Source organism: Mauremys mutica, chromosome 2 (genome assembly GCF_020497125.1).
Source record: "Mauremys mutica isolate MM-2020 ecotype Southern chromosome 2, ASM2049712v1, whole genome shotgun sequence".
In the NCBI taxonomy this organism is placed as follows: Eukaryota; Metazoa; Chordata; order Testudines; family Geoemydidae; genus Mauremys; species Mauremys mutica.
Genome location: NC_059073.1, coordinates 181,288,549 through 181,314,758, shown reverse-complemented (window position 1 = coordinate 181,314,758; position 26,210 = coordinate 181,288,549). Strand labels below are relative to the sequence as shown.

Below are 26,210 nucleotides of genomic sequence, written 5' to 3'. Positions count from 1 at the left end.
TAAGGTGTACATTTTTAACTGTGAGGGTAAATATTCATTGGAACAATTTACCAAGGGTCATAGTGGATTCTCCATCACTGGCAATTTGAAAATCAAGACTGGATAGTTTTGGGGAATTATTGGAATTATTTTGGGGAATGTCTGAGGCCTGTATTATTTAGGAGGTCAAGCTAGATTATCTCAGTGGTCCCTTCTGGCTTTGGAATCCACGCATTTTTTCAGAATCATCTGTTCCTATGGAAAGCTATTTTACACTGAAATAATTTGATGTATAGTCCTGGTGTTTTGAACACTTTTCTCCTACCTCATCTGCTGCCTTTATAATGGCATTAGCAATCTTCGGATCAAGACCATAATCCTGATTTACTTCAGCAGCTGCTCGTTTCAAGATGCCAAAAGCTCTTATAACTTGAACCTGAAATTTCAAAAATATGTTTAAAGATGTGAATGTGTTAGGTATAGAAAATACAGGAAGTCACAAGGTTTCTATAACTCCTTCTAAAGCTAAATCTAGCAAGAAGGCAATCAGGTAGTTCACAAGACAACGTATGCTGTATGGCGTACGCATCCACTGAAATAACGTCTGACCAAGCAGTGAAAAAAAAATTGTAAAGAGAACTTTGCAATTCTTTTTCCTTAGTACTTAAAGTCTGTTTTGGTATATAGTGTGTCGTGAAGTGACACTCACACCTACAGATCAGAAAAATCAGTTGCCTTCTTGGAGATGGGTCTTATTACAGGTTTCACTTGAAAGTATATGCAAATATATACCTGGAAAACTGTGGGTACCCTAGCACTATATTGTTTCAATTTGTCCAGTTGCAGAGAAAATGGGGCAACCTACACTGAGGACAAGAACGTCATTTTATTTAGTGACTAACTCTTTAATAAAGATAACTGGTACTGTCCATAATTCTGTTTACCTTATATGAGGGTTCTCAAACTTCACTGCACTGCGTCCCCCTTCTGACAACAAAAATTACTTCATGACCTCAGGAGGAGGGACTGAAGCTTGAGCCTGCCCAAGCCCCACTGCCCGGGGGGGAAAAGCCTGAGCCCCATCACTCTGGGCAGGGGGACCAAAGCTGAAGCTCAAGGGCTTCAGCTTCCATCCTGGACCCCAGCAAGTCTAAGCCAGCCCTGGTGACCCCATTCAAAGAGGGTCGCAACCCACTTTAGGGTCCTGACCCACAGTTTGAGAACCGCTGCCTTATACAAAGCTTAGAATCCATACAACAAATTTGCAGCAAAACTAAAACCACAGTCTTCTATTCAAACTTGCTATTAAAAAATCCTCAGAGGTAAGTACCACAATAAAAATCACTAAAAAAAGTTTAACATAGCCTTTCAGTAATTTCTTTATGGGCAGGCTCAATGATTCAACAGTTCACTCCATGAAAGAAACAGTTATCTATCGTTCTGTTACTGTTGTTCTTCAAGATATGCTGCACACATCCATTCCACTGTAGGTGCACAGATGTTGTATTCCTTATGCACAGATGTTGGAGATATTTCCCCCTCAGTGGTACCTGTTGGGATGGCTCCAGTACCCCCCGTTGCTGCACACCACTACAAGCTGGTATAAGAGCACAGAGCCACCTCCGACCCCCTTCAGTTCCTTCAGACTGGATGTGCTCCAATAGAGAAGGGAAGGAGGGAGGGTCGTGGAATGGACATGTGCAATACAGCTTGAAGAACAACAGTTACAGGAAGGTAGGTAATTCGAAGAAGAAGAAAAGATTAACATGTCAATTCCACTGCGATGCTCCAGAAATAGCTACGGAAGGGTGTTCAGAGTCTACCTGAACAGTGATTGTAAAACACCCATGTTAAACTGGCATAGTCTATGGCGTGACAACTAATGATAATGAAAGCGAAGATGTGAATTGATGACCAAGTCGCTCCTTTACAAATGTCGACAATTGGTACTTGAGCCAGGGGCCGCAGGGACGTGGTGCCAGCTGCTTCCGGGAGCGGCACAGGGCCAGGGCAGGCAGGGAGGGAGGGAGGGAGGGAGCCTGCCCTGGCTCAGGTGCGCGCTGCTGCCACCCCGGAGCCACTCAAGGTAAGGCTGGAGCCCACACCCCAAACCCCTCCCAGACCATGTAGTTGTATCAACTCAGGAGCGCATATTGGTAAGCAATCCTTAGCCGCAGGCCCCTGAGTAATGAAGTTTGTGACAAGTCAGGCCTTTTTGAGTCCTTGCTCTTAGGCATGGAGGCCTGTTGTCCCTGTGTTTCCCGCCCATTGGTGGCTGCCATTACAAGAGAATCCGAAGAGGGGTGAGTGTAAAAACATTCATACCCCTTAGAAGGAAGGAAGTATCTTCTCTCTCAGCTCATTTTGCTGTGGGAGCCAAAAAAGAGTCTTGACCGGCTCCATTACTGCTTCATTGATTAGCAGAGAAACTTTAACTGGGGTGCCAGACACTAGCATGTCCACCAACTTGTGAGAACTCTTATGTACCTCTTCTGCTTGGATGCCAAGCACCGAGGCCACTCTTTTCAGGAGATCTTGGTGGGCTCTGTGGTCTTCCAGAGGAGATGAATCTCTCATTGAATCAATAGCTTTGTCTGATGCAAAGACAAGGATGCAACTGGTGGCAACTCCATAATCTATAGTGGAAAAGCTACTCAAGAAGGACCTAGTTGGCTGTGACCAGTTATAGTACTGGACATCAATGCTCATGGTGCCTGACTCAATGTCAGGTATCTGTGAATGATGTTCCCAGTGCCATTGTATCCAATGAGCTCCCCATGATTGTCAAGATGGTTGAGGTGAGGTCCTGGGTAAAGGAGGGACACTCCCAGGAGCCCAAAGTGGTCTCTGGTATGGACCCGGAACCCATCCTTGTCAGGGCCATTACACCTTAGGAAAAGGCCAACACTGGGGCTGCTGCATTGTCCATGGACCTGATGATCTTGAAAGAGGGTAAGTGCCCACATGTCCAAGTCAGTGAACAAGGAGTCCGAGGCTTCTGATAATGCAGGCGCTGATGCAGACAGTACTGGAGCAAGGTATCCTGAATCCGGGGATGGCAGTACCAGGAAAATCATGTAAGGTTTCCCTCTAGATAGAACAGATTTGGGAGGAAGTCTAGATAGTGGTACCGGGGGCTCTCGGTGCAGTGAGGGGTGAGCTGCAGGAGCAGGAACTGGTTGGATGGTTTCCAGTGCTAATGAAACTGGAACCGAGAGACTAAGCAAGTCTCTTGCGGCAGCTTATGCCTCTGGAGTAGATGGGAGCAGCATTGATTATTGGTTCCTTAAACACCTCTCAGAGGACAACCTTGACGGACTTGGTACAGGCTCTGGAGGCAGCAACCCCCTCTTCAGAGGCGAGGCTTCTGCTGTGGCTCTCTCTGTCACACACTTGCCTCTAGCTTCGATACCAAGGTTGATGAACAAGAGCCCGAGCCCAAGGAATGTCTGGGTTTCTTCTTCAGTACTGGGGATCAGGATCAATGAGACAAAAATACATCTGCTGGAGCATTCCATACTGACACTAAAATACTTGGGATGCTCTTCCCATGAGATGACTTGGCTAGGAGTCCAAGTACTGCTTCCATAAGCAAGCACTTAAGACTTGCTGCTCTATCCTTTTTCAAGCAGGGTTTGAAGCCCTTGCAAATGACACTTGTGTTTAGGTGAGGCCCACGTTAATGACTTCAGGCAGGTCGGATGAGGTTTACCGATTGGCATGGGCTTTGAATATGTCCTGCAAGACTTAAAGCCTGGGAAGCGAGGCATCATTCCAGTATGGAGCGTAGTACTGAAAGAAAAGAAACAGTCCCAAAGAATACAAACACAGAAACCTAACACTAACATACTTGAGAAAAATTCGAACAGCTAACAATAATTAACTGCAACTATTAACAACAAGTGAGGGAAGCACTTGAGTTAACAAGTCTGAGATCGCTCTGACAATCATTACTGGCAGTAAGAAGGAAGTGACTGGGCTCAGGGGTGGTTATGCCCTCTTATACCAGCACAGAGTGGTGTGCAGCAGTAGGGGCACTCAAGCCATCCTGACAGGTACCACTGAGGGGAAAACATCTCCAACATCTGTGCACGAGGCATGCACACACCTACAGTGGTATAGACATGTGCAATCACTCAAACATGAACAAGACCTTGACATGAGGACTGAGCCTTCCAATCATAATTGGAAGGTACTGTTAATCTTGTATTCCTAACTAGTTCCTAGCAAGACGATAAGGAAAACAGACTTATTCTTATGTTTAAATGAGTTTATACTGTAAAAAATAAAAATCAACGTAGATTCAAGTTACTTACTGGCATCCTCTCGCTAACACCACCTATCTTAAAGTTCATTGTAGATCTCACAGTCTGGGCACCGTAATACTTGTCATTTGGGACCTTTAATTCGCCAAAGGTATCATATTCTATTCTAAAAGAGTCTTGACTAGCCTGAGGAGGAAAAAAAAAAACAGGTAAGCAAATTTCTTTAGAAAGAAAATAAATGCCTCATACCTAGTAAGACGAAACAAGATAACCCCACAAATGAGGGGGGGAAATGCTACAGACACACAGATGGCCATGAAATAAATTTTAACATTGCATCCCAGGGTTTTCCATTTTTTTAACATTTTTCTGGTTTTGAAGCACTCTTTACTGCACTAGAGAAGAGTCACAAGTGTTAATATGGTTAATACATAATTCAGTACTGGATCATGGTCAGCCAGCAGTAAGTGGTTTGAGAGAGACAAGTCTTCTCTTGCCTGTTGTATGGAATAATTCATCCTTACGAAGCATTCAGTTTCTTTCAAGCCAAGAACACATCTGCTTCTAGTCAACAAATTACCAATTCACCTAACAAAGCATAATCACCTATCCTGCTGGCTTCAATTAAAAAAGCTGAAAGTACAAAATCCAGATCTCTGTGTATGTGACATGTGTTTAGAGAAAACTCAGTCTAAAAATTAACATTGCTTGGGACAAGAGGGTCCATTTTTATCGAAGTCCTAGGATACCAGGCATGTTATTGTCAACAATAGTAGTCGTTCAGTAAGAGGAAAAATGTCCATAATAAAGTTTTCATACAACATTCAACGCATATGATATACTCCTGTTACAATATTTTATATAGCTAGGAGCAAATACATTTTAGTTGACCTATTTGTATATTGAAGAGTTAAAAGTTTCGTTGGTTTTTTTTTTTTAAACGTTCAATTTTTGTGAGATGACCAAAAACATATGGGATTCCACCAGGTAAAGCAGGGCACAATTTTCCCTCCTATCTCTCAGCTAGGAACAGCAGGAATTTTCTCTGAAAGAAGCACCATCCATCCTCTTCAATCAATAATGCTTGCCTTCTTATTTGGCCATAGGGGAGAAAAAGGAATCCTTTACTGAGGACAATGTAAAAGAAGACTCACGCTTCTTACTCTAACTATAATCTAGTTCCTCTTATTTTTCTTTATCTTACTCTAGTTGCCTAGATCTTTCACATACACTCGATCTATCATCTGCTGAACATTTTCTATATTTTGTCTTACTACAGCCAACGCTTCACTTGGACAGTGACTAAACTTACCCTTTGTATTGATACACATGCCAGGCACTGATATTCAAATCAGCTCTGAAGTATCTGTAACTGGTATTTGGTTCCATAAATACCCAGGTGTTCTATTTGGGAACCTAATTGAAGCAGCCAAATTTGAAACTTTGTCCCCATGAGACAAATTGATGGAAATGAATATAGATCTAATACTGAAATCACCACTATACCAACAGCTAGTCACCAGAAACAGATATACTCAGAGATGTAAAATAATTTTAACTAAATGGCCTTTAGATAAAAAAAACAAAACCTAAGTTCCACTGGGGCAGAACCTATTTCTCAAAACTTGCAAAGTTCCAGTGTCAACAATGGGGAAAATTAAAACAACAAACAGCTAGGACTGACCACAGCCAACAGGCCACTGACCTGTGAACCATCACGAATATCAGAATGCATGTTTCACAAATAAAACTGTGTTTTTATGAAATCATAACTGAAGGATCAATTTCTTTGACTTACGTGCCTTCCAGTGTTTAACTCTATCATTTCTGACAAACAGCCTTCAACAATTCAAAGACTAATTTTTTCCTCTGTTCCAAAATATAAGTATCACCATAACCAATCAGACTACTGATCTATCAAGTCAGTACCCTTTATCCAGCGGATGCTTCAGACAGGCAAAAAGCCCTATTTTGCCACTCAGTCATGCAAATCTGTAATAGGTGGGGTAAAGAATTTCTTCCTGAGTTAATTTGGATTAATCTAATGTTTGTATAACTACAAATGGTATCACCTAAAGCAATGCAAATGTTTAAGAAGTCCACTATGTGACTGCATGCTGTCACAGTGAATTTCACAGGCTACATACACATTGTGTATACAATATATATATATACACACACACTATCTATCTATATATATGTTCAGTTTATCCTTCTGCATGCTACTACTTAGAACTGAAGGTCCTGATCCCACTCCCCACTATAGCTCTTCCTACAGTTCTCTTGTGGCATAATGGAGCCAAACAACCTTCTTTGAAAGGATGTAACAAAGCATGTCTGGGGTGATTTGTATCAGGATGGATAAAAATAAATTTTAAAAAATGGAAATGCTATTTATTTATTTAAATAAATTAAATACATTATTAAAAATAAACCTATTTTAAACTAAATTTGAAATTATGAACAACATATATCAAGGTTTAGACTTACTATATTAAAATAATTTAACTTAAATAACAATACTCAAGCAGTACATTTACTGTATTAAAGTATTAAAGAAAATCAAACCAACAAACTCGTGGAAGTCACTGGCTAAGCACGTCCAACCAGAGTTTCCCGAAATGCTAAACCAGCTTTTGACAGCAAATAGCCTCCTCTGCAGGTAAGAACAGAATACTTTCTTCATTTCAGTTTATTAAGCTAGTTTAGTTCAATTACTAGTTCATTCAAAATTGAAAAACTGATGGGGAGTTGAAAAAGCAAAAAAGCTGTTTTCCTCTTCTAATCTATGAATAAAAATGAGATGTGAAAGGGTCCTGAAGGAAACAATGACCAGAAAAATAAATCAATTGACTACAGTTAATATTTCCTGTTTAATAAATCAGTTAATTTTAAATGTAAGACATGTTTTGATAAGAAAAAGTGTTTATATATGCAGCACATTTAAGGTATTTTTAGTTAACTACCAAAACATTTTTTGAATACTGTTTGTGTATTCTTAATTGATTTCCAATTTCCATCCAAATGCAGCTTTACACAAATCACAGGAAAAATAATCTAGTAAATAAGAAATGAATCATTCACCATTTTCTAAGATAATGCAATTATAAAATTTAAGAATCTGGATACATGTGTGAAGCTATATAATTGCTTATCTAAAAGTGTAATTCCTTTAATAAAAATAACTAAAAAGTGCAAACATAAAACAAGATTTTAATCCATTATTTAAATCAAGATTTTCTGCTTGCTGATTTAGGCCTTGTCTGATCTACAAAATTAAGTCAACTTAAGTTACGTCAATGTACAGGCACCACAGTAATTACTGCAGTGGTTCATGTCCACAGTACGCCATCTTATCTGTGTGGGGCACTGTGAGGCACTGACAGCTGGAGCACCTCCCCACCCCATGCAGGGCTCACAGCCAACAGTGATAAGAAACACGTCTACACAGACACTGCATCGCCCTAACTACATCGATCTAAGTGCCACACCTCTCATGGAGGTGGAGTTATTAGGTCGGTGTAGGGGGTGACTTACATCAGTTGTAGTGTAGACATTTAAGGCTTGTCTACACTGACAAGTTTTTTTGATCTAACTAATATCGCCAAGGAAAAAAATCGACAAAAGCAGTTGCCAAAGCGTGTCTATCTTTGCTCCCTCTGTTGACAGATCATGTCCACATTTGGGGCACCTTTGTCAACAGTGAGAGCAATGGACTGTGGGTATGTATCCCACAGTGCCTGGCGACAACATCCATCACTCGGTGTTGTGGGAACGTGGAAACAGAGTGCGGCGCATCCTGGGATGTGCAAAATGTACCATCATGCACCGCTTTGTGTCCCACCCCTCCAAAGGTCTCTGTTTTCCTTTTGTGCCATTTTTCCAACTGTCATTCTTTTGCAGTGCGCGCCAGCATCTGTAGTGAGAGAGGATGGATCCCGCACTTCTCTCTTATGCGCTGTTAGCTATCGTGAGGACATCATGCATGGCAGCACAGTTACTCTGAGTTACTCGCAAAGTTAGCAGAGGATGAATTGCAGACACCCAAGTGTCATATGGACAGCAGCAACTTATCAGTGCTTTAAGCTTTCACAGAGAAGCTGCATACGGTGGACTGTCGCTTTTGGACTAGGGAAACAAGCACTGATTGGTGGGATCGCAGTGTCATGCAGGTGTGGGATGATGACCAGTGGGTACAGAACTTCAGGATGCGTAAAGCGACCTTCATGGAGCTATGTGCTGAGCTGGCCCCCGACCTGTGGTGCAAGGACACCAGGTTGAGAGCTGCCCTTCCGGTAGAGAAGCGTGTTGCAATCGCTGTGTGGAAGTTGGTGAATCCAGACTGCTACAGGTCAGTCGCAAATCAATTTGGAGCAGGAAAGTCCACTGTTGGGGCTGTATTACTCCAAGTGTGGAGGGCAATAAATCGCATCCTGCTGCAGAGGACTGTGACTCTAGGAAAAGTGCATGAAACAGTGGATGGCTTTGCGGAGATGGGTTTCCCTAACTGTGGCGGGGCAATTGATGGCAAACGCATTCCAATTTTAGCGCCAGACCACTTTGCCTCTGAACACATCAATAGAAAGGGATACTTCTCCATGGTGTTGCAGGTGCTTGTGGATCACTGGGGGTGTTTCACGGACATCAATGCAGGCTGGTCTGGAAAGGCGCATGAGACACGCATCTTCGGGAACAGTGGCCTGTACAGACGGGGACTTTCTTTCCAGATCACAAGATCACAGTGGTGGATGTGGAAATGCCCATAGTAATCCTGGGAGACCCTGTTTACCCCTTACAGCCCTGGCTCATGAAACCTTACACAAGGCACCTGGACAACAGCAAGAAGTGTTTTAACAACAGGCTGAGCAGGTGTCACATGGTAGTCGAATGTGTCTTTGGCCATTTGTAAGCTTGCTGGAGGTGTTTAAATGGCAGGCTAGACCTTACCAAGGATAATATTCCCATGGTCATAGCCGTGTGCTGCACTTTGCATAATCTGTGTAAATCTAAGGATGAAATGTTTGCTCAGGTGTGGGGCACTGAGGCAGAGCGCTTGGCAGCACAGTTTGAACAGCCAGATGCTAGGGTTGTCAGAGGAGCCCAGAGGGCTGCTATTAACAACAGAGAGGCTTTGAGGAACCACTTTGACAATGCAGGGCAGTAACACGTCTGCTTTGGAGTTGCTTCCCTGTTGCATCCATGTATAATTTTGGGGCCCAAGATACGAGCAACACAATGATTTGGGAACCTGTTCCCTAGAGTGAATTGATTGCTATATGCTTTTGTAGAACACAGAATAAAAATGCTGTACCATTAAATACCTTAGCCTTCATTTATTGTTAAAAAAGATAAAACCTCACAACTGTGTGTAGCTCCAGCTATTATTGTGCAAGCTGTGAGAGGGGGTAGAGTGATGGGGAAATTCAGGAGTGCTGTGAAGTGAAAAGGAATGTGTGGCATAGAGGGGGATGGGGTTGGCAAAGAACAGTGCATCTGCTGCAGCTGCATGCAAAGTATCCATGGGGCAATCAGCGATGGAGATGGGGTCACCACTGAGGATAGCATTCAGCTCCTTATAGAAGCAGCAGGTCTTAGGTGCACCACCGGGGCGATGGTATGCCTCCCGCGCCTTATGGTACGCCTGCCTCAGCTCCTTTATCTTCGCTCTGTATTGATGTGTGTCCCGATCATAGCCCTTTTCGCATGAGCCCCGAGAAATTTGCCCATATGTGTCCTGATTCCTATGAGTCACTCACAGCTGCGACTGAACTGACTCCTTTCCCCATATACTGATCAGATCCAACAACTCAGCGGTGGTCCAAGCAGGAGCGCGTTTGGTGCAACAGCCAGCCATGCTCACCTGGGACGCTCCTCTGGGAAGCCAGCAAACAGGAAATGAGATTTTAAAATCCCAGGGCTTGCAAGGGGGAGGGGCAAGTTGGCTGCAGGGCACCAGAGTTCAAACCGCTGATCAGAGCAGCGGCATGAGAATTGTGGGATGCTTTCTGGAGGCCAATAAAATCGGAAAAAAAAACCTGTGGTGTCTACACTGGCTGTTTGTCGACAATAAAGGGAGGGGAAAAGACAAGTCTCTTGCAGGGGTGGAAGTTTTTTGTCGTCAAATCTAGGCAGGTTTTTTTTTGAAAAAAGGGACCTTGCAGTGTGTACGCTATCACTGTTTTGTTGCCAAAAGGCAGTTTTTGGCAACAAAACTTGCCAGTGTAGACAAGCCCTTACAGAGTTAGATCGATGTAAGCTGCTTGTACGTAACTCTGTAGTGTAGACCAAGCCTTGATCATGATTAAAATCAGTCCTACCCCAGATTTTCTAGGTCATGGAGAAGCCAAGGTGGCTATGCAAGTCTGCTAGTTTCTGGTTTAAACCTGCTGTGTTATGCCTCCTGCAAGGCACAGCTCAGAATTGACATTCTCTACCCTACAAAATAAAGCCCAGCTTTTCAGAAGTCCTACTCATGTGTCCTCTGGCCAAAAATACAGTGCAGAGCTTAAGTAATCTAAGCAAATATAACTGTACTTTTACCTCTTAGCTAGTGACTAACTGTTTTGATGTTAAAACTCATTGCACCATAATGCAATGGAGAACTCAAAAGAGCAGGACAATTGCAATAATGCGTACTATAAAAAATTCTACTCTAGTTTCAACAAGCAGGAGTTTTTAGAAAGATTTCTTTCAACCTCATTTAATTTGCTGAATTTGTGCAGCAAAGCACAATAAAAAGAAACGTATATTTTGTAGCACTCAACTGAGGAGAGAAGGAACGCAGCCTTTCCAGCCTCAGTTTAAAATATATCACTTTAAATGATGTGCAGTTTAGCTCTACTGGTAGCAAAACAGCAGAAAGTCATGGCAGGGTCTATGTACATTGGCGTATTTTGCTGCATGTCTTCAGACACTAGGAAAAGTGCACATCTTGAAGTGGCTTGTATCTGCTCAATGATTTTATCCCCTCCCTCCACCCAAAAACACACTTTACAAAGTACAGTTTGTCTGCAATGTATCCTTCCACTGTAAGAAGTAGCTCCCAATAATAAAAAAATAAAGAACCGTTATATACACCTTTTCTCTACTGTCCTAAATTACAGGTGACATTTTGGAGAATTAGGAATATTAAAATTTCATTACTTCCATTCATGCCCCTGAAGCTTTTTCCATACTCTCTTTTGTCAATGAAGTTAGCAAAGGTGATTTGTGAGAAGTTACCCATCTTTGGATACAATTTGTTTGAGAGCTTAAGGGCATTTTCTGCTCCTTCAGTTTTACTTCACATCTTTTTGATTTTGCAGTATAAGCAAGCAATCAAGAACTGGATGATGATTACTGCCTTCAGGTGACTAAACAAAGTGCTCCTTGGGAAAACCCTTCAGTTATGATTGAAAAAGTGTGCTCTTTCTGAAGACCTTTACTACAAGAAATGTTTGGGTAAAAAATAAACCAAAACATAAAGCTTTCCATTCAAACTCAAAAGGCTGTTTGAGCTCATCCTCCACTTTTACTTTCTGAGGAACACTTCCTGATTAGTTATCAGAAAATTAAGTTACATCGAAACCATTAGATTTTACTGTATTCTCATTAACATAGTTTCACCCTCTACCAAAAAAGGACAGTGAGCTATATGGGTTTTCACAGTACTTCCATTCCTCAGGCAGCTAGGCAGCAAAAAACAAAGGAGAAAAAGTAGTGCTGGAAAAGGCAGAAGTGAATATTGATTACAGAATTAACTGGTTTTGCAACTAAAACCTGTATGCATTTTTTTTTTCAGTTACTTCAAACCAGAGGTTATGACAAACAATTTATTTTAACTACATTGGTCTTTTTTTGCCCTCACCCAAGAAACAACACAGGAATAGGGATAAACTTAAGTTTTAATGTGAGGGATGAGGTCCCAGGAGTACCCTGTTGTGAGCTGGAGCACAAATGTGACACCAGAAAGGTCCACTCAGAATGCAGCTTTGGACAACTGGTGTCTCCCGCTCATTTTTTAATAAGAGTTTAAATACTATCAATCAACTATATCATGAATGACAAGCTTGTCTTACAGTACAAGTCATACATTTGTCTGGCACAGCTCAGAGAACGCATGTTGCTTATTAGATCTTAGTAACTCAAAAAAATGTGCTAGGAAAATCTGGAGGGATACACAAACAAAATTATCAGAGTGATGATAGGCCAGTGGTTTATAAGTTACATGTCTGTTTGTTTTAAGTTAAATATTGAATTCCAATTCCCCCACATTTCAAAATAGCGTCATTTGGTTTGTTCATTAATTTGGAAGTTTGTCCCTTTGTACCCCCATTAAACTGTAAAAATACAGAATCAACATTTTAAAAAGCCTGTTTTAGGAACAATGTCCTATCCTAACTTCCCACTTTTTCCTGGAAGCTTTTGACAATTTGATGGAGATCTGAAAAGTGACATTACAGGAGGTGCAGTTTTCCTCCTCCTATCTGAAAGGGAGGAAATTTTAATGGTCAGATTTACAATCGTATTTGCACAGCGTGTGTGTTTTTAGACTGCAGCATGACCCCCATTTACTGCAACTGACTACAGACTGTCAGCTTGGGGTGAGCATTGCTGTGCAGGTCAAAGGTTTTCAGTGGCGGAGGGGGCCCCATCCCCATCCCCACCCCCTGGAAGAGCCATTAAACACGTTAGCGCATTTTCCATCCTCGCCAATCCTAGCGATGTCCCGGGGACAGACGAAAGGGCCGGAGATAGCGACAGCGGTGCAGGACCTGGGCGCGCACCAGGCCCACCCTATTTTGGGTCCCGCGTCCTGCTCGGCGGTGGCTGGACGCGGGAGAGGTCCGGGCCGCCCATCGCCGCGGGCTCCAGGCGCCTAAGGACGAGCCGCCGCCAGCCGCAGCCGAGCTCTCCCCAGCCAGGGGCGTCGGACCCGGCGGGACTCGAGCTCAGCGGGGGTGAGGGGTTAACAGGCCCAGGCTCAAATTCGGGTCCCCCAGACCCGCCCCGCGCGGCGGCCCGACGCTGAGTGGGGGGAGGCTGCACGACCGCGGCCCCACTGGCCGGAGCGCGGCCCCTCAGCTCGACCCCCGCACACCCCCCCCCCGGGGGGAGGGGCGGCTGGCGGTAGCAGTTAGAGGTCACCGCCCCTCCCCCCCGCGCCCGACGCGAGACCCGGACACGTCCTCACCATCCCGGCGGCGCGCGGCGGCAGCTGCTGAGGCTGGCACAGGAGAGCGGCGCGCGGCGGCTGGAGCGCGAGGAGCCCCCGCGTGCTGCCCAGGCGCTGAAGGGGCCGGAGTGAGCGGTACATGGTGAGCGGGAGCACAGAAGCCGCGACGAAGGGGGCGGGGCACAGCTACTTTCTGACAGCAAGTGCCATGGGGAAAGGCAGGCCCCGCCTCTAGGCAGACCAATCAACAGCCGGGAGCGGGCACCAGGAGGCGGGCCCAACCACGCGGAAGCCAATTGCCAAGCGGCGAAAAGCGCAGCAAGGGGTGGGGTCGGTTCCTACGCCCCCCCTCCGCGGCGGCTCTTGGAGGCTACTACGCATGTGTGAGGGAAGCTGAGCGTGCGCATTAGCAACTCAGCTGCTGCCTGTCGTGGGGGGAGCGACAGCGCAAGTGCCGAGCGCGTGGCTGGCGAGGCCCCGGGTGATGGGGCCCGCCCAGGGGAACGGCGCCTCGGCGCCGGCCGCCCCCGAGCAGCGCCGGGGGCTGGGGCCTGTTGAGGCGGGTCGCGGTGAGGTGACGCCCGCGGCTCTGTACATCGGTCACCCGGGCTCCGCATGAGGCGGGCTCCGCTCGGGGCCTCGGGCCGGTCGTAGCCGCGGCCGCCGCCTCCGTTCATGGCGCGGGCGGGAAGAAGGGGCAGCCTGGGCCGCCTTTGCCTTGGGATTCCCCCCCCCCCCGCCCGGGAGAGTGGCTCTGAGCGGGCGGCAGGTGGGAGCTGCCCGGCCCGACCCGTGTAAATGTCAGCACGGAGCGAACCCCTGCACCGGGAACTGAGATCCGGGCCCCGCCGCTACCAGACACCCCGGTGTTGGGACCGGCGCGGCTAGATCGCCACGTCCCGCTCGCTCTCCAGTCAAGACGCCGAGCCCCGCGGCCGCCAGGCGCCACTGAAGTTCAATTTTAAGTGCTTAGAGAATTAAAGGTTAAATCCTTTCTTGATCCTTTGAACAGCTCCACCAGCGCCTGCCTCATTCCTGGGAACGCACCTGGGCAGCGCTTGACAGAAGCTACCTTTCTTCTCAGTCGTGCCTTGTCCTATACATTGCCCTGTACTACTGGCAATCTCTAGGGCCTTGCTTTATTGGCATTTGTTTTTACCCAACCTGTACTTGCCCCTTCCTTTAAACATTAACCTAATTTCATAGCTCAGTGGTTTGAGCATTGGCCTGCTAAACCCAGAGTTGAGTTCAATCCTGGAGGGGGCCATTTAGGGACTTGAGGATTGGTCCTGCTTTGAGCAGGGGGTTTGACTAGATGACCTCCTGACATCCCTTCTAACCCTGATATCTAGGATTTATGACCACTCATTAAATCTTGATGCTGTTAGTACACAGACCCAGGGACAGAACATTGTTCATGTACCAGAAATATTTGTTGTTCATGTGCACATGTAACCCAAGATAGCTCATGAAATGAACTGCCATGAGAAGGGAAGCACACTTGAATAGGCACCATGTCAGACTCAGTAATGGAACCAGTGAGGGTTAGACAACTGGCACAACTATTTTAAGTAGAAAAGAAAAACCAGCTGTCTCATAGTTAAGATTGGGCTTCAAGTAAAGGACAGTTAACCTCCTCACCTGTGAAAGGTGGCTTTAAGTCCTTCCTTTTACTTAAAAGTTTTTAAGATGTGATGAATCATCCCTTCTTTCAAGCAACATATTCCCAGGTTGATCATAGTAAAATCAATTTCTAAAAAATGGTGAAGTGCCTGTAACTCGACACTAGAATAATCTGATATGTACTGATAAAGAAATGGCTGAATATAAATTAAGAAGAGTCAGTCATCTCATAAGGGTTTAGCAAGTTCTGTACTAGCAAAGATGTTGCTAGTATTTGTGATATGAAATGGATTACTATCACCTATAATCTGGTGGGGAAAAGAGAGTCTGAGTTCAGGTGGTGGGGCTCCAACTGGCCCCTTTATCTCCATGTCGTCTGCACGTCCCTCCTGCATGAGCCCCAGCCACCAGAAGCTGACTGCCAGAGCTTTTACAAAAAGCACACAGTTAACGCCTCCCTTAAGACGCCCAACCCATAGTTTTAAGAACTACTGATCAAGAGTAAAGGAACATTTCGTAACTCAATTTTAGAGAATTACATATACTGTACTGCAGTCCTTTTGTCAGTTAACAGAAAAGGAATTCTTTATGCAAATACACAACAGTATTTAATTACAATATTCATGTTTGTCATGCCCATCCAGATTAGCAGACAAGATGTATTTGTGTGCTAAGGAAATTCTGTAGTGTATGCTTTTCATTTTATATTGTTAACATTAAGCATGATATATGTAACAATATTAAGCTATAAAGAACCCTGTTCTATAAATCTGATCCTTTGTTTATTTCTTGGTTGGGAGGAAGAAAAAAGTCCTTTTCTAGGGAATTCACTCTAATTTATCCATCTTCAGATATATGCTCCATAGGAATATTCTGTAAATCTTTAATTTTTCCAGTGGTTTTGACTTGACTAAGAATATGTTCAGTTTATTCAGTCTGCCTTTGGGTGGAGGATATTTGCTCAAAGGAAACAATTTGCCTTGTAGTAAAATAATCAGGTTTCTTCAAATAAATAAAAATAAAAAAGCCCTACAGTGCACTAATGAAACATAACAGATTCTTTAAATCTTAGGTTTAGAAATTCAAAGTTACAGTTCCCACAGCAACTATAACATAAATAGGTAATATGCAACAGGACAAAGTTACTGTCCTGGAGGCTTAACTTTAAATCACACCCCTAATCATGAAATGCAAGTCTCAAGTAGCCCCTTTTTCAAAATAAATGCATTACATTTATTTCAATGTGTAGCGCTCCAGAAGTTTTTAAAAAAAAGTAAAAAGAAGAAAAGCTGTAACAAGTAGGCAGGGTTGTTTTAGATTATTTTATTTTGGCATTAGTTCTGTATGTTCACATCAAATGTTTTGACAAAGGGATGAAAATCAGTGTACGGCTTTGTGCACGTTTGTTTAATGGTGATATGCTAGCCACCGAGCAGAGCATCAGTGAGAAATCTCTAGACAGCATTCTTCAACCATCACTAACATAACAGTAGCTTTCTGAATAAGAGAATACTTAATATGTTCACATATACCAGCAAGCTCTGGCAGACATATACATAATTACATAAACTGATTTAGATAGCTAACCATCATTAGTAGGAACGAATAGCAGGTGGAACTGTTGCACAGTCTTCTTCATTTAAAGTTTTGTCAATTACAGGTCTGTAACTCAAAGTAACCTAAAAATATAAAACAATGTCTTAATTAAGGCAAAGCAAACCACTGCATAAAATCCAGAAGATAGCATGAAAAATCTTCACAATTACAGCTAAATCCCAATAATGAAAAAGAACTGGAACTGGCCTAATATAATTAAAAAAATAAAATTGGTCAAAAATTGCCAATATTGTGGAAAATTTAAAAACAAATTTATACAGTTCCTCAAAAAAACATTTGACAGAACTTTAGTTTTTTTCATTTCTTGTACTGCATCAAAACTAGAAAATTGACTCAAAAGGAAAAAAACTTGCAAAAGTTTAGTGAAAAAGCAATTTTTTAAAATCAAAAGTGTTTAAAATAAAATAAAAAAAATCTTGCTTATTAGAGCTGGTCAGAGTTTTATTTCTAGTTCCCTTCTTGCCTCCTGAGCCAGCAGGGTCTTGGAGCATTTGGAGGCACAGTCTGTCTTTGAGGGAAGAGGAGTGGTAGATACACTAGAGGGAAGGGATGGGATACAGAGGGACCTAGACAAATTAGAGGACTGGGCCAAAAGAAACGTGATGAGGTTCAACAAGGACAAGTGCAGAGTCCTGCACTTAGGATGGGAGAATCCCATGCACTGCTACAGACTAGGGACCGAGTGGCTAGGCAGCAGTTCTGCAGATAAGGACCTAGGGGTTACAGTGGATGAGAATCTGGATATGAGTCAACAGTGTGCCCTTGTTGCAAAGAAGGCTAACGGCATTTTGGGCTGTATACCGTATTGTTCCGAGTATAGGCCGCTCCTGATTATAAGCCGCACCCTTAAAGTTTGGTGCTATTTTAAAAAAATTAAATTTTTAACTTTTTTTAACTTAAAGAAAATCTCAGCCGCGGCCGGGACTCAGAGGGCTCTAGGCTGCCCGCTGCGGCGGGGAGCCCAGAGCTCTTTAAATCCCAGCCGCGGCGGGGAATCAGAGCGCTCTGGGCTGCCCGCCGCGGCGGGGAGCCCAGAGCCCTTTAAATCCCAGCCGCGGCGGGGAATCAGAGCGCTCTGGGCTGCCCGCTGCAGCGGGGAGCCCAGAGCTCTTTCAATCCCAGCCGCGGCGGGGAATCAGAGCTCTTTCAATCCCAGCCGCGGCGGGGAATCAGAGGGCGCTGGGCGGCCCGCCGCGGCGGGGAGCCCAGAGCCCTTTAAATCCCAGCCGCGGCGGGGAAACAGAGCGCTCTGGGCTGCCCGCCGCGGCGGGGAGCCCAGAGCCCTTTAAATCCCAGCCGCGGCGGGGAATCAGAGCGCTCTGGGCTGCCCGCCGCGGCGGGGAGCCCAGAGCCCTTTAAATCCCAGCCGCGGCCGGGACTCAGAGGGCTCTAGGCTGCCCGCTGCGGCGGGGAGCCCAGAGCCCTTTAAATCCCAGCCGCGGCGGGGAAACAGACCGCTTTGGGCTGCCTGCCGCGGCGGGCAGCCTAGAGCCCTCTGAGTCCCAGCCGCGGCTGGGATTTAAAGGGCTCTGGGCTCCCCGCCACGACGGGCAACCCAGAGCGCTCTGAGTCCCGGCCGCGGCTGGGATTTAAAGGGCTCTGGGCTCCCCGCCGCGGCGGGCACCCCAGAGCGCTCTGAGTCCCGGCCGAGGCAGGGGGTTGAAGGGCGATTGGATCCCCGCCGCGGCGGGCAGCCCAGAGCCCTCTGAGTCCCCCGCCGCGGCTGGGATTTAAAAGGCTCTCGGCGCCCCGCCGCGGCGGGCAGCCCAGAGCCCTCTGAGTCCCCGCCGCGGCTGGGATTTAAAAGGCTCTGGGCTCCCCGCCGCGGCGGGCAGCCTAGAGCCCTCTGAGTCCCCGCCGCGGCTGGGATTTAAAGGGCTCTGGGCTCCCCGCCGCGGCGGGCAGCCCAGAGCCCTCTGATTCCCCGCCGCGCTGGGATTTAAAAGGCTCTGGGCTCCCCGCCGCGGCGGGCAGCCCAGAGCGCTCTGATTCCCCGCCGCGGCTGGGATTGAAAGGGCTCTGGGCTCCCCGCCGCCACGGGCAGCCCAGAGCGCTCTGATTCCCGGCCGCGGCTGGGATTTTAAGTATTTTTATTGTGTTTTTTTTTAAGTTCCTGATTATAGGCCGCACCCCTAATTTAAAGACTTAAATTAGGGGGAAAAAGTGCGGCCTATACTCGGGACAATACGGTAAGTAGGAGCATTGCCAGCAGATCAAGGGACGTGATCATACCCCTGTATTTGGCATTGGTGAGGCCTCATCTGGAGTACTGTGTCCAGTTTTGGGCCCCACGCTACAAGAAGGATGTGGAAAAATTGGAAAGAGTCCAGCAGAGGGCAACAAAAATGATTAGGGGGCTGGAGCATATGATTTATGAGGAGAAGCTGAGGGAATTAGGCTTATTTAGTGTGCAGAAGAGAAGCATGAGGGTGGATTTGATAGCTGCTTTCAACTCCCTGAAAGGGGGTTCCAAAGTGGATGGATCTAGACTGTTCTCAGTGGTATCAGATGACAGAACAAGGAGTAATGGTCTCAAGTTGCAGTGGGGGAGGTTTAGGTTGGATTTTAGGAAAAGAAAAATCACTAGAAGGGTGGTGAAGCACTGGAATGGGTTACCTAGGGAGGTGGTGGAATCTCCTTAGAGGTTTTTATGGTCAGGCTTGACAAAGCCCTGTCTGGGATAATTTAGTTGGGGGTTGGACTAGATGACCTCCTGAGGTCCCTTCCAACCCTGATAGTCTATGATTCTAAGAGTGCCTCATGCCACTCAACAATAACTCTCCTGGCCAACTGAGGAAGTTAATCACTTGGAGGGGGAGGTATCCTCAGTACTTCACATTGGAGGGATACTGTAGATCATCTCAGGAGGGAGTTTGTAAAACCACAGATTTTTAATACATTTCTTTTTGAATCCATAAATGATTTATGCTAAGCATCAAAACATGCATTATCAATGCGTAATGATAAGAATGTTGAACTAGCCTGTTCTAAGCTGAAAAACTATTCCAATTCCTACTCCAAGTGAAAAGTCAATTGCTAAACACCAATTCAGTGATGGTCGCCAGGAATGGCTCTTCTATCATCTTGTACATTTAGTTCTTCATATACTCAAGAATTAGTGTTGTAATTTAGAAAAACTCAATGTGGTACTTTATGTAAAAACTTCAACTCATTTCCACTGCAATCATGCAATTTCCACCCCACTGACAGCAACAGGATGGGATAAAAACCCCTCGAAGCCCAGAGCCAACATACCTTCCCAGTCTTGACATCCACATAAGAAAGGGTGTGTTTTCTCCAATGCTCTTCAAATGGTCTTTTCTGTTGCCCTTGGATTGGCTTGGAAAAATCATATTCATCTACTCTTACCTAAGCAGTAAAAAGAAACAATTATGCTGTAGACCAGGAATTGCATTTTGCAAATGCATTTAATAACGTCCTTCAAGATTAGGTCTCTTCCAATTATAATGCCATTATACCAAGTGTAGGCTAATATTAAGCTGTTTTGCTAAATTTTATGTCAATTCCTGCTTTTATTTAAAAACCATTGCAGAGCTTCAGCAAGTTAAGTAGGATTGTAACTGAGTTTGTGGAAATTCTAGAGCATGTCGTCTGCATATAATGTTTAACTCTTTTCAATCCTTTTTATATATCCAGTGACCATATCATTACTGTTCCTATCTTCTTTATCAGTATTTCAAACAGTAAGATTCAATAGGACTGACTAGGAGCTGTGCTTTCATCACATCAATACCCAGCTGACTCTGGTTACTGAGGTACTGATCGAGGGGTGTGAAAGAGTCATTTGGATTTACTCACAATTCAGACCATAAACCAGTTTCACAAGCTTTAAGCCAACATTAGGAACACTTAAAAAAATATCTTAAATAAGAATCTAATTTATGAGAGTTTTAGGAATAAACAATGCAGACTGAGGGGGGGGGAGAAATCACCCCCCAAACACAAGTATAATTAAGACCAAGAGATATTTGTTTGTTGACGAAAGTTGGTCCCACATATGAAAAACATATTTATGAAGCTAAATGTTATAAAGTACATAAACACCTTGTAGTCTTCTCTGGCATGAGCACCACGAGATTCCTTCCGAGCCTCAGCACCATATATAGTTTGCATAGCACACAGCATCAAATTTTGCAGTTCCAAGGTCTCCACTAAGTCAGTATTCCACACAATACCTAACAAGATATTACACTACTTTGAAAAAATATTCTAGCAACAAATTTAAGAACTTCAGCTCAATTTTTCTCTTTTTGTTGGTACTTAGGAAACAGAGCATAGGAGTCACAGTGCAAGCAATTATCAGTGCAATTATCAGTGCATCTCAGTCATAGCCTGCAAAGCTCTCTTCCAGTCTTGCATCTTTCATAAACTGACAATCTTGCTTAACTGTGCAAAAGTATATAGTGGTTTTGAGATATGTGCCTGTGACTACTAGAGACAATTGAGAGACCAAACTCAATTACCTCTCTGAGTCAAAACGACATATTATTCAAGACTGAGCATGCCAAAAACAAGGTGGAATCTTGCCATGTAATGTGTCAAAACACAATTCTGTCCTCTAGTTTGTTTCAGATCACAAGATTTGGCTGCAAATTTAATTAAGGTCACTTTTTAAAAAAATCCTTGGGGGTAGCTGGGCAAAAGAGCTTTTCCAGCAGAATTTTATTGGTATCCTCTATCCATATAGGATGGATACAGTCTACCTCTTTAAGACACTGTACAATCCAATTGCTGGGATCACAGGTGTACTGGCATCATGCCACTCATCCCTAGGCTCTAAGTTCTACATCAGGCTTTTCCTCTTCTCAGTGTTTGGCAAGCACTACAGCCTGTAAGAGGGCCACTTCAGAATGTTCAGTTTAAGGCACATCTCTAAAAGCAGCTACAGAAGGAGAAATTGCAGAAAGGGAAAAAAAGAATTTACAGATAATTAAGTTGTGTCATTTTGTTTAATCAACTCATCCTATTTTTTTTAAGAAAAAGGTTTAAATCTTCCTTAGAGAGTTCAGCAAAACTGGATTTGTGTGTGCACTGTTTTTCAAATAAATATATACCTGAACATTGTTATTGATAAGAACAGGTTGATATTACACTTGCACCAAAAAAACCTGTTTTCATGATTTATTTATAATAAATTGAGAAGACTACAATAGCCTTCTGTGTATTTGAGGTGGAAAATGGTACACAAGTTCCCTGGGAGGTAATATTTTCTATAGTAAAATTTGAAAAGTGTTAGCTAGCCTACACAAAGTAGAAAACAAAAAAAAAAACCTCACATTCAAGAACGCCTGACTTTCTCTAATCTATACACACATTCTTTAAAACATTTAAACAAAATCTCTTTAAAATGTTTCCATGCGAATTCACAATGGTCAAGACAACCAAATAATGCTTTGAGACTGCGGCTCAAGCTAGTTGATTTTTATACCTAGCTCTTCTTTTTAGCTTAAAATACCTTTCAATGTAGAAACACACACACACACACACACTCCCCGACACTTGGAAAATAAGTACACCCATAGGTAACAAAATGAAAATACTCAAATACACAAACCACTGTAGAAGTATTTTCTAACAATATCTCATTACCTCTGTCAAATGTCTTCAGGTCATCCAAATCACGATAAATGTGGCTGAGTTTCTCACAGCCTTCTTGTAGTACTGAGCCTGTTCGGAACACTGCGGCATGACTTTGCATTGTCTGAAACACATCAAAATAAAGCAATAGTGTACTTACAAAAACTGTAAGAAGTTTTAAGAAAGGCATTAGAATTTCTCTTGTAACCTCAACAGTTTCTGCAGAATTTTAAGCTCTTTTAAAATTTCTAGTCATTATGGTTGCAAACATATTCTGTATGTGAAGTGATGCCATGCTGCCATCCTGAACAGGAAGTCTGAAATACTTCTAAGGACCAAATATCCCCCCTCCTCATACACTTCTGCAGATATAGCAGGCGCTAAAGCAGAGGTCCCCTTAGGAAGGCACAGAGAAATGTTTGAGGGGGGCATGGCAGGGCCTGAGCCATCCCCCAGAGGGGGCAGGGAGGGAGTGCACCAAGCCCTACTCCACTCCAAGCTCTGCTCTGGCCCTGTTCCCAGAAGCAGCTCCGGCTCCGCCCCCAGCCTCAGCCCCCAACTGCAGTCTGGCTGTAGCTCTACCCCTGGCCCCGCCTTCACCCCCCCATCTCAGCCCCCTTACCCCTGTCCGCATCTCTCTCTCTCTCACACCCCTACACCTCCTGGGAGCCATGCCTCTGCTCCCGGCAGGGAAAGGAGGAGGGCACAACCCTGAAAAGTTTTGGGACCACTGCCCTAAAACCTGTGAAAGCTACCAGGATTCTACAATGCAGTGGGGCAGACTATAAAGGGGTCTCAACAGGAAGGGCAGGACGGAGTGACAAAAATCCAGTTTATTCTGGGATTGTGGGTGGCGTTTGGGAACAGTACCACCTTTTAATTCACCGAATTGGATCCCTGAACAGCATACTGATACTAGGTGCAAAGGTCACCAGTTTTGCTACCGCCCTCACTGGGTTCACACAAGGCTTGATACATTTGGAAGCTCCAATTATTATTTTGTGATATACAGAATTTTAAAGTGGTCCGACTAAATCAATGAAAACTTTTGAATCACTGTGAGCTCAACTTTCTTACAAAAAGAACAGTCATATTTCTGGTGGAAGTCAATTCTGTTCTGAGTGAGGTTCAGGAACACTTTAAAATGCCACAAGTTAATATTATGACTGCATCCTAAATTACTTCCCAAAGGGCTTCCAATCACCTTGCCAACATTTTTGCTTACACTTCAATGTGCAATTCCAGTTCGACATGAAATGCTCTATAGTCTTTTACCTAAGGTGGATTAAAGTTCTTGAAAGTACACATAGCCTTATGTTTCATTCAGCATCACCTCACTAGGTTCTGTTACAACTAAGAAGAACATTCAATGAAATTAAAAGGTGGTACTCAGCACAGATAAGAGGGAAATACTTTTTGTTACAACATGTAATTAGACTGTGGAACTCACTGCTACAGGACATTGTTGTGGCCAAAAACTCAGCAAGATTACAAATGGGATAGGATAGGATATATTTACGATAACAAGAATATCCTCTCATAGAAAAAAGTATGGAAGGGATATTAAATCTCATGCTTTAGGTCTTATGCCAATCTCTAGTAGAGATCAAGATGAGACCTAATGTGGTGGGGGAAATTATACCACATGTGTTTACTGCAGGGTTCTTATACCTTCCTCTGAATCATATAATATGGTCAGAGACAAAATATGGGACTAAATGGACCTTAGGTCACATCCAGTAAGGCAGTTCCTATGTTCCTAACTGTTGAAGTGGCTGTCTTACTACATTTCACGTTACGTATGCAGTGTTGTTGTAGCCGTGTCAGTCCCATGGTACTAAAGAGAAACTGGGTGAGGTAATATCTTTGTTGGTCCAATAAAAGATATTACCTCACTCACCTTGACTACATTTCACTTTTAGTCGGGCGTTTCCTAAAGGAAGTAACAATTTTGGCTACCAGTCAGATCTGTGTATGACAATTTGCAAAGCAGTCACAAGTCTCGTCTGAACATACTTACAAAACATGGTTATAGATTTGGCTTCTGGAGATAAGAATTTAGGTTCTGGGTGCCCAAACTAAGTGATGAGCACACAAGAAAACTCCTTATGGATAACACGACAATTCAGAACTTCCGAGCTCTAGGATTTGCCATCAGGTGCTGAGCTTGAAGCATGGGCCAAAGAGCAGAACAGAGCATTCTCCTTGGTAAACATAAAATATTTCATTTGGACAGAGGTCTCTATCAGATCACAGACAAAAAGTAGGTCAGAAGAGGAGTGACTGTTTAAATTAGGAATAAGAAATGCCACCTCTCTCTATTTGAAAGAAAAAAGATGATATTTTGGGCAGCTGATTGGAGCAGAAGGATCTTTGTATGGAAAAAAAAGGTTGATTTTGATAAATTCAAAAAGTTTTCCAAAGTTTGAGCTTCAGCTCTACTAAATAGCAACTCAGTTTTCATAAACACCTACAGTATATTTTAATATCAACCTCATCTCAAAATACTGTGCTAGAGTCATTGGTACGGAGATCCTTACCTTTTGCATATTAAGCCTCAGTTCTGATGTTCTTATGTTTCCATTGGCAAATCGCAGTTTGTCAAGATTTGCAACAGATTCTTCTCCGGCATTTGGTTTAATTGAGGGAACTGGTTCTCCTATTAAGGGTAAGCATCTTCAGTTTTCTTATGCAATTATTTCAATAAAATCAAGATTTAATGATCCTCAGCCTGTGGCAATTTTACACAGCAATAACTATTTTTAGTTGCTTATTTTATAATTTTATTTTATATTTATCTCAAAATAAGAGAGCCTGTCATTGTTTCTTGATGTGTCTGCCACTAAATTCATGTGTAACCTCAGTCAAGTTACAGCCTGCCAGTACTATGCTTGTTTCCTCATCTGTAAAGTGCAGCTACTACTCACTTGCCTCATGGAGATGGCGAGGCTCAGTTCATTTACGTTTATAGAGCACTTTGAGATACAAAGGAATCATTAAGACTGTAACGTATTAAACTTAACTGTGATGTCTAACATAGCATTTTTAACTTTTAGCAGGAGATAAACCAGGATGCGTAGATGAACTAAAACATTTCAAAACAGGCTTTCCATACTACCATCTAGTATGTAGTGTTTTACAGCTTGAAAATGGTTTAAATATTAGTGCCAATTCTACGATAAGTTTGAAAATATATTTAACTCAAATAAAAGTGTAAATAGAATGTTAATTAAACTCAGAAGAAAGACAACAGTAAAAATTCCAGGTTTTACTGCCACATCATCCTTCATAACAATTCACATATTGTCAGAGAGCACCTCACCAATAATCACAAAGAGGAAACCAAGTTTTATCAGTGTTACAGAAGTATGCCATCCATCCACTCACATTCTCTATTGGGTTCCAGGGGGGATCTAAGGTCCATATTCCCAGGGTTTATAAATTATTGTGGGCTCCAGGAGCCACATGTAAGCACATTAGGGCACAAACTGATCTCTAGCACGTAACTGATGGGTGAAATCTCAAACTCATACTGAGGGAGCAAGAGATGTATATCCCAAGCTGAAGTGGTAGATAAGGATAGAGTGTCATCTCTACTCCATACATAGAGAAGATGCAATGGTTATCATTGCTGACAAGGAACATGTGGGGAAAAGTCAGATCTCCAGCCTATAGATGGTAGGTAGATACACAGTTCTCAGAGAAACAGATACAGTTCTAAATAGCTACAGCTTGTACTGGAGAGTTATAAATGGGGAGGGCGAGTGACAAGAATTAAGATCAGTGTTGGTCCTGTGAACTAACAGGAATTTCTTGACTTAATTTAGATATATTTAATTATATATGTTTTGGGTTTTAAATGTGAAGTGTTCTATAAGCATTTAACTTAATCTCAACCTTAATGCTGAGTGTTTTGTGGCTGGGATTTACATAATGTCCTAGACTTCAGGGAAGCATAGGAAGTGAGCCTGCCA

The 26,210-nt window shown here is 43.7% G+C and overlaps 2 protein-coding genes across 2 annotated transcripts in view; both read right to left on the bottom strand.

Moving 5' to 3' along the window:
• FH (fumarate hydratase) overlaps positions 1 to 13,570 on the bottom strand; it is a 33,150-nt gene extending 19,580 nt beyond the window's left edge. Inside the window, exons 1-3 of the mRNA XM_045004842.1 lie at positions 13,417 to 13,570; positions 4,296 to 4,430; positions 305 to 415 (exon numbers count right to left, since the gene is read on the bottom strand). Coding sequence (XP_044860777.1) covers positions 305 to 415; positions 4,296 to 4,430; positions 13,417 to 13,539 — 369 coding nt within the window. The 5' untranslated portion in view covers positions 13,540 to 13,570. The remainder of the gene's footprint in view (positions 1 to 304; positions 416 to 4,295; positions 4,431 to 13,416) is intronic.
• A 2,759-nt stretch (positions 13,571 to 16,329) lies between these two features.
• SDHA (succinate dehydrogenase complex flavoprotein subunit A) overlaps positions 16,330 to 26,210 on the bottom strand; it is a 31,097-nt gene continuing 21,216 nt past the window's right edge. Inside the window, exons 11-15 of the mRNA XM_045004840.1 lie at positions 24,777 to 24,895; positions 22,249 to 22,360; positions 20,704 to 20,834; positions 19,894 to 20,007; positions 16,330 to 16,700 (exon numbers count right to left, since the gene is read on the bottom strand). Coding sequence (XP_044860775.1) covers positions 16,614 to 16,700; positions 19,894 to 20,007; positions 20,704 to 20,834; positions 22,249 to 22,360; positions 24,777 to 24,895 — 563 coding nt within the window. The 3' untranslated portion in view covers positions 16,330 to 16,613. The remainder of the gene's footprint in view (positions 16,701 to 19,893; positions 20,008 to 20,703; positions 20,835 to 22,248; positions 22,361 to 24,776; positions 24,896 to 26,210) is intronic.